General features: G+C 38.2%; 1 protein-coding gene across 1 annotated transcript in view; it reads right to left on the minus strand.

Moving 5' to 3' along the window:
• LOC108548826 (zinc finger protein 250) overlaps window positions 1–2,961 on the minus strand; it is a 3,465-nt gene extending 504 nt beyond the window's left edge. Inside the window, exons 1-3 of the mRNA XM_017901949.1 lie at window positions 769–2,961; window positions 495–654; window positions 36–437 (exon numbers count right to left, since the gene is read on the minus strand). Of these exons, the coding sequence (XP_017757438.1) occupies window positions 36–437; window positions 495–654; window positions 769–2,144 (1,938 nt within the window). The 5' untranslated portion in view covers window positions 2,145–2,961. The remainder of the gene's footprint in view (window positions 1–35; window positions 438–494; window positions 655–768) is intronic.
• Between the last annotated feature and the right edge of the window lie 5,727 nt (window positions 2,962–8,688).

The following is an 8,688-nucleotide window of genomic DNA, read 5'->3' on the forward strand; positions in this document are numbered from 1 at the left end:
TGCTGTTGCACTTGTTGTCGCTGTACTTGTTGCACTTGTTGTTGCTGAACCTGCTGCTGTTGTTGAGCTTGTTGCTGCTGCTGTTGCTGCTGCTGTTGCTGTTGTTGTTGTGCTTGTTGAGCAGCAGCTTGTGCAGCTTGCCTTTGTTGTTGTCGAAGTATACTTGGAGGGGGATCCATGTGTTGGCGTTGATGTAGTAATAAATGATTTTTCTGATAGAAAGCTTTGCCACATTTATCGCACACGTGTGACCTTATGTGGCAGCTACCATCTGTGTGGCGCCGTTGATGTTGAGACAAACCATGCTTCTGCGCGAAACCACGACCGCAATCGGGACAAATGTGTGGTTTTGGTTTCGGACCTGTTCCTACAGGTGGTGATGTTTGCGTCGCACCATGCATATGGCTGACACCAGGGTTTCCAATGGGTCCATTCATCTGTAAATTCTCTGATTGCAATACACGTTTTATTTATTAAGGAACTATAAGTAGTACCTGATGAGTTCCAGGGGTATTAGGTGTGAGGAAGTGTCCAGGAGTTTGTTGGAAGGCAGCTGCTAATCCACAGAGATCCGTAACAAGTGTACGATCACCAGAATGTAACCTTAAGTGCAAAGTAAGAGCTTCTCGATTCGAGAAGTCCAATCCACATTCCCTATAACATTATAGTTAACTTAAACAGATGATATATATTTCAATACTATACACAAATATATACTTAAATTGTATATTATGAAAAGGAAATATGTAAATTGAAATTATTTTTTACCTGCACATAAGGGATTTTTCATCTGTGTTCGTATTATTGTTATGTATCTTTGAATGGGCAACCAGGTCTGTTTTCCGAGGAAATGCTTCACCACAAACGGTACAAGCAAATGGAGTTTCTCCTGTATGTAAACGCATATGTGCCAATAGTGTTCTCTTTTGAAGAAATTCTTTCCCACAAACAGTACACGAATGTGGAACTCTGCCATGTAGACGACCATGATTCACTAATTCAAACTTTCTCTGGAAGGTTGCACCACAATCGTGACAAACAAATGGATGTAAACTGCCATGGAAGCGCGAATGCATTGTAAGGTGATCTTTTTGAGAAAATGATTCTCCACATTCTTCGCAAACAAAAGGTCTCTCTCCTGAGTGGAATTTACTATGTGTCACTAAATGACGTTTTAGGGGAAATGCTCTTCCACACTCTTGACAAACAAATGGTCGTTCTCTTGTGTGTACTCGCGTGTGCGTTACAAGGTGGTGTTTCAGTGTAAAAGACTTTTTACATTCTCTGCATTGGTATGGTCGGTCCGCACTATGAAGTAGCAAGTGTGTATGAAGACAATGTTTGTGTGCAAAACTTTTACCACAATGAACACAAACATGAGGTCGTTCCCCCGTATGTACTCTTGCATGTGTTGTAAGGTGATGTTTGAGAAGAAATGACTTCCCACATTCTGAACAAGAATATGGTCTTTCTTTTGGTACTCGAACCTGACTCCCCATATCTTGTTGTTGTTTGACCTTTGTTTCAATTTGAGTTGTATTAACATGTGTTAAAACATGTCCAAAATGAGCTGTGCTGTCTGTTTGGCTTGTTGCCACATTGTTTACATTGGCTTGATTTGAAGCAGCAGCTGCTCTTTTCATTAAAATTTCATTGCACTCTTCTGCTGTGAGTTGTAGTGGTCCAAGAGGTGTCATGAAATGCTTACTCATGGCGTGTTTATCGGCTGTAGTAAAAACTAAAGTGTTCGAGAAAAGAGAAGGTGGAGGTGTTGGATGTGCTGCGTCACAATTGCAACCTCCCTTGTCACATGTTAATGAAAATACATCATGATGCTTCTTGATACGAACATGTGTGCCATGTGTTTGATTATGAGCTCCAGCTGTATGATGCGTTGTTGGGGTTTGCTGACAAGTTTCATTCATCGTGAACATGGGCCTACGATGCGTACTATTGGCAACTTTCGCGGGTTTAATATCAACCTGTATCTTTTGACTGGATCCTTGGTCCTGATTATTATTCACAGCATAACTAATATTTGTAGTAAGTTCACCCTGTGCATTTTCTCGGGTTTCTGTTCCAGGTCCGCCAAAGGACCAGGCATACCCAAATCCTGTGCCCACATTGCCAGGAGTGGTGCACATGTTTGACAGAGGGGTAACGGAGGGGGTGGGCTGGCTGGACGCACTGCTCGTTGGCCCCTCCGTCTCTGTCAACGTATTATCTGCACCATTTCTTTCCACTACAACAAATTGGTCGGCGGGAAATATTTTGAAAGGTTCTAAGTAAACGTACTCGTCACACTCCAGTATCTCGGCTGTGAATTTCAAAATTGGAAATCATATCTGCCTAAAACGGCTCTAAGGTACAATAGTATTTAAACTCTCAATATTGATAGAGAGCTGTAGGTAATCAGGATACATAAAATGAATATTGCAAGGTGGTCAACACCATGCACTTCTTATCATTTGTGACATAAAGTGTAACAAATGTGTAGTGTGTTCCCAAGTGTTATTTTGTCAGACTTAGGAACACACAGTGTTTTGGAGGTAAGACGAGAGTGTCTGAAGAATTGGAGCAGGCGGCAGAGGGGGCCTGTGCGCTGTAAACCAGGTTTCGTAAATCTAGAGCCGTTCTCGTACAGTTGTCACCGCGCCACCGCGCGCCAATGGAAAAAAATACAGTGGTCGGTTGACTTTTCAATGTATTAGAGTTCGTAAGTGATTCTTCGTTTCGGTCTTCAGGCCCGCGGCGTCCACGGGTCTTGAAAGACAACCTCCACCTTCTTCTCACGGCACTCCCACACGTTCACTTACACTTCACCTTCTTTTCTCGTATTTCGCGGCACTGAACCTATATTTTGACATACATACACAAGCGGCCGATGGTCATTAATTTTACAGAATTGCATATTTTATTGTCCATACAAAATAGCCTCATATATCGGCCATTTTATTTGTAAACTACCAAAAAACAATGCTGCCAATGCACGCGCGGTTTTGGAGGGAGCAAAGCTGGCAATAGCGTCATCGAGTACTTCCGTACTGGCAACACTGTACCGCCGACGCGTTTCTTCCACCATATTTAAATGTTCACAGATTACAAATTATTTCCTTTTTTTTTGGAAAATCATTTTATCATTCATTAAATTTTCGATATAAAATATATTTCAATTTTTTAATTTAAAATAATGTTCAATTATGAGATTTCAATGTAAAATTGCTATAAATGTCTGTATAGAAACTGAAAGTCTTACTTCAATAACTGATAACCATAGTTCGCAGTACTCAATTATTTTAGAAGTAATAGAAGTACGAAATGGTTATGTAGAATATAGAGCGTCAACAACGCTAATTATTATATAAATACTTTCAATTATGATACATTGAAGGTAATGTTTATTCAAATTTGACTTTCTTTTTTTAAACATAAATGTCAAACTTTACACATTTTATACAAACTTAAACATATACAATTAAAAATTGATATTCCATAAAAAATAATTATATATTGCGCTTATATTATTTTTCATTTAGAGTTTTCTAATATTTCATCTTCATTTCAATATATTATGTTGTAAACTATTCCTTCGAACGTTTATCAAGTAGCCAGATCACGAATAAATGGAAGGGGAATTTTTGCGCGGCAGTTTTTCACTACACGCGCAAATAGTTTCATAATCGATGGGGGGTCAATATCACGGACGTACGTCCCCATGGACGCGATCGCTTTCGTCATTTATAGCTGATATCTGGCGAGTTATGAGACGTGGGGGCATCTAGGTGGCACGGGGACAGAAACACCGTCGCCGCCGCTCGGTTGGTCATCGTCGACGCAATAACGCGGACTCAGCAACTGATAAGCAATCCCGCACGTTAATGGTTCGCGCTCACGAGTTGGCAAAAAGCCACTGCGTGTCGGCGGAATGAGAATCTTACAGTTACGTCCATTCATTTTCTTCTTCTATCTCTTTCTCTCTGCGCTAGACGTAACACGTTGGATTAAGTGCTATCTTTACAAACTTTTACTCATCTTCACGCTCAGGCGCGAAACACATCTCCATCGTTTATTCACTTTCGTGCTCGCTTTATTCTAATTATTGTTTATTATGCTGCTTTATTTGTAATCATTCCTTCAGATTCCTTCTAAAGCAATGGGTATGTTATTCTTCTATGTTCATATATATATATATATATATATTCATATATTATATTCATTGGAATGGATATAAGTATATATATACACACACTTTATTCAATGTATTTCCAATAGTTTCTTTATAAAATAATTTTTGGTTCGGGAGATGAATATTTTTGAAGATTGCTTTTTCATGCTTTCAAGGACGTATTTTATGATTTCATATGAATTTTAAATAATCTTGAGAAAGATAAATATTCCTTATGATATACCTACCTAATTAAAATAAAATTGTCATTAATTAACTTAATATATTAACACATAGTTGACATCTATCCAAACCTTTTACCCACATACTTTAAAAGCTATGCCTGTTGCAGCAGCAGTAGTTTTGTCTACCAGAAAGTACCGAGGATTTTTATGGACGATTTGCACGGATTATATCAGCCTGACAAGATGATTAAAAAGACCTGCGCATTCGTTTTAGCATAGCGTGACCCCTTTTTGGCACAGTAAATCCCGCAGCTTCTTACTCGACCCTTTCAGAAAAAGTTTGCTCACCCCTTGGTTAACTGGTAAACGCCTCGAGCTGTCTGCACGCGCACCTGCTATGTATATCGCATGGCTGTTTCTTACCACGCGACCACGACTTATGCCCTCTACCGATAGATAACTTTGCTCAGCAGAATTCTGTTTGGTATAGAATCTATTAAAATAACGTTACACTTTAATGGAACAGTATTGTCTGAACTATATTAGAAAAAACTGTTTAGTTTCCAAGTAAATAAATTTGTTTTGCAAATATTAACAAAGAGATAGGGGACGATCGCATTAGCTTATCCTGTTCGTTCTCTATTAAAATTACCTTCTACTTTTGTTCACCATTCGTGTACACTGATTAGCATGCAGTCTCACACGTGACTCGGTCTTGGAATACGACGGATGCGTGAGGCGACTGCGGTTACCTTCACGATCCGATCACAAGATAAATTTCTCGTCGAACCGACGCAAGATGGCTCAGAATTACGATTACTCAATGCTGTTCATTGGTAATTTTCTAGAACCTTTTTGTCTATATAGGGAAGTCGACAAATCCTCATAAGAAGTAATCACATCAATGTTTCGTTTTTTCTCATATGTAATACAATATCAATCGACATTTCTACATTATGCTAATGAAGACAGAATGAGGAAATTTCTCTGGACCGAGAAAATTAGGTTAAATAAACTTGTATAAAACAGTATAATCGATACTTGTAGTAAACTGAATATTATTTTCTAGGTTAGTAATGAATTCTTCTATCCATTTCTGTAGATCAGAAGTAATTTGATGAGTAATCTCTATGATATCTATGATGGAGATGTTTCGAAATTACAATTTGTAAGACGTATGCGTTGTTCACCTAGCCATCTGTTAAGTATATTTCGTCGTGCGATATGTTCAAATCCGACGATCGAGGGTTACAGATCGTCTACGACGGGTAGCCTTCATCGTACTGTCTTTCTCTCTTTCTCTCTTCCTCTTTTCCTCACTGTCTCTCTGTCTGTATCTCTCTCTTCCTCTCTTTCTCACTGTCTCTCTGTCTGTATCTCTCTCTCTCTCTCTCTCTCTCTCTCTCTCTCTCTCTCCTTTTTTATGAGGAAACAGCGTAGAAGCAGGGTGGAGACCCGAATCCTGAGGCAGTGGACCGTGAATGCGATACCAGGTTTGCCATGCCTCGGTGTGGGGGTGGTGCCGTCAAACAACCGTTCGTCGGCCGTCCCTTCATAGTGCAATCCCACCCTCTGCAGGTCAGTTGCAATTTCTATGTATCAATTATACCTTAGCACACTCTATAGAATTTTTACTTAAAGTTCCATTTCTTTCTTTTGTAGAATGTCAACTGGCGATTATTAGGTATTTTCATTGGTGTATTGCAGAAGTAAAAGACACTAGAAATAAATGAGAAGTATACTATATTATAATTTCTATTTTATTTTAAAGTAATAAAATAAAATTTATGTCGCAGTTATTTTTAGTTATTTTACCATTGGAATGGATATAAGTATGCTGAATCGCACAAAGGTACAGAATAGACTAGACTAAATCTAACGACGTATATACCATAGTCCGTCCAAAATCAATTGGTCACTCAAGGTCACTTCCCCGACTGTGAACGACATCAAAGAGGAAGGACGTCGCAAATATGTTTAAGACAGTGCTTTGCGCTTTCTGCTTTCAAAACAAAAGAGCAAACGTGCAGCGAAAAGATAATGAATAGAATAGCAAAGTAAATAAATGAAATTTTGGAATTTACTTTTCAATCTACTAATTAACTTCATTGTAAAAAATTTGTTAATCTTCCTTTGTTCGTTTCTTTGTCTTTCCACAAATTACATTTATAATGTACTACAATACATGACTATTAATCACAGTCATTCTAATAAAGAAGTTACACAAGTCGTAATACTTATTCGCATCATAGCTTTATACGATTACGTTTCATCTGTAAACAAATTGCACTATCTGTACACACGGTTGCTTTGAAGACATATGTCACCTCTGTTATTGTTTAAAGAAATTAAAACGTAACTGATTACGAAAGAAGAATAAATTAGAAGGATAGTTCCAATGACGTCATCGTAAAAAATGCACCTAACATAGGTCTTATCCGTACATGTGAGATTAGAGTGCGTCAAGTTGAATGTCAGTCTCCATTCAAAGAAGCAAAGCTGCCTGTTGAACCGGTAGAGCAAGGTAATTACAGTTTCGTGGTTGCAGACTATCGGCGGCGTCTTTTTCTCCTTGGCTTAATTAAAAGATGATTACCTAATGAGGGTCATCGATACTCTCAGTCACTAACGAGCTCTTCTGTCGCCGGGAACAACTATATAGCGAGCTATAATTTCAAGATTTCTATCTGACCATAGAACGCCATTTGAAGCTATAAGGTTCTTTGAAAATGACTACATGAGTATGCGTGTCCGTAGTTCTTAGACAGGGGTTGAAACGGTCCTAGAAATAACTGTTATATAAAAATTCTTTCCAAAACAATTATGGAAAACCGAAATGATATAACTTTCATGACAGAGAAGGTTTTTACCTGCATTGGCTGTACTTATAATTTTAGAATTTTTTAAAATACTGAACCCATATCGGTTCAGTATTAGGTCTATTCAGTTTTGTATTGGATACGATAAAAATACGATACAAAACGATGGAGTTCACGCTTATTTGAGAAGATCGACGAGTCTACATGCCGCGTGGGTGTACACGAGATAATTCTATGCTTCAGTATCTTCAGCCGATTAATCTTCGCTCAGTTCTAGACACTGCTAACTTCTATACGGCTTACACGAGAACGAAACTAATGACACTCGAGAGGACAAATCGATGGTACTCTAGCAAGGTCTAGTAGTTGCACACACCGTAACCCTACCTTATAGGTTAGGAGCCAATTAAGGACTATCCCATGAGGTCTGGCTGCAGGTATGTCCGTGCTACAAGGCCCATATTCTGGCGGAGTACGTACAGGTACCCAGGCTGACTAGGGCCCTTGCCATAACATCGAATGCATCATCAGACCAATGATGTCTGAGCGAACTCGTCACATGTTGATGGTAGACAGTGACTTGAAAACATTTGGAATTGAGTCGAAGAGGTGACTTACGAAAACATGGAGTTATTGATTGCATCGCGAAAGTTAGTTGATTTTTTAAAAACTGTGATTAACTGTGCTGTAGTAGAATATGGATACAATAGACAATGATTATCAACTAGCCTATGATATTATACTGATCTTTCACTTCTACATATCTTGAATCGATTCTCTTTACAATTTCGATGTATCTAATGCGCAATCGAATTGACAAATGAATTTGAACTGCGTTGTTGCGGCTTTCATATAGCAGTCGCTGTTTGCCGAAGATAAACCGAACAGTCATGATCGTTACCGATTTCAATAGTAATTATTTTTCTCTTATAATAACCAATTATTTAGTAATTTTTTTTACATATTTTATAAATTCATGTCTTATAATGCATGTTACGTTTATTTTTGTTATTGTTATTATATGTATCATAATATTTTATAATCGTTTTTATTTTTTTTTTTTTTATGTGATTCTTAATTTATATTTCTACCCTGCAATTTTATAGTTAATAAATATTATTTCTTTTGTTTCTTTCTTTAGCAAACAAAGACTCGGATGAGGAACACTAAAACTAATTTTGAAATAAGTATGGTAGGGTAAGATTTGGAATGAGGCATTAAAAAAAAATGATGCTTGGTGAAAGGGCGAAATGTTTCCTCGTCCATATATCGCGATCAATCGTTTCCACGCGATAGATCACCAGTCACGTGTCGCTGCGCGCCGTTTCATCGATCACGATTAGTCGTACGACCTGCCAGAAGTTCATCGATTTTCGAGCCACCCTGAAATCAACTCGTGTGACGACAATTCATGTGTTCATTGGTCGAAAACGGTGCACCCTGTCAAATACTGACTTGTATGAATCAATAGAAACCTAGCATGATTCAAATTTGATATATGTTTGATTTGATCGAAACA

The sequence above is a fragment of the Eufriesea mexicana genome, unplaced genomic scaffold (assembly GCF_001483705.2).
Source record: "Eufriesea mexicana isolate 0111107269 unplaced genomic scaffold, ASM148370v2 scaffold1653, whole genome shotgun sequence".
In the NCBI taxonomy this organism is placed as follows: domain Eukaryota; kingdom Metazoa; phylum Arthropoda; class Insecta; order Hymenoptera; family Apidae; genus Eufriesea; species Eufriesea mexicana.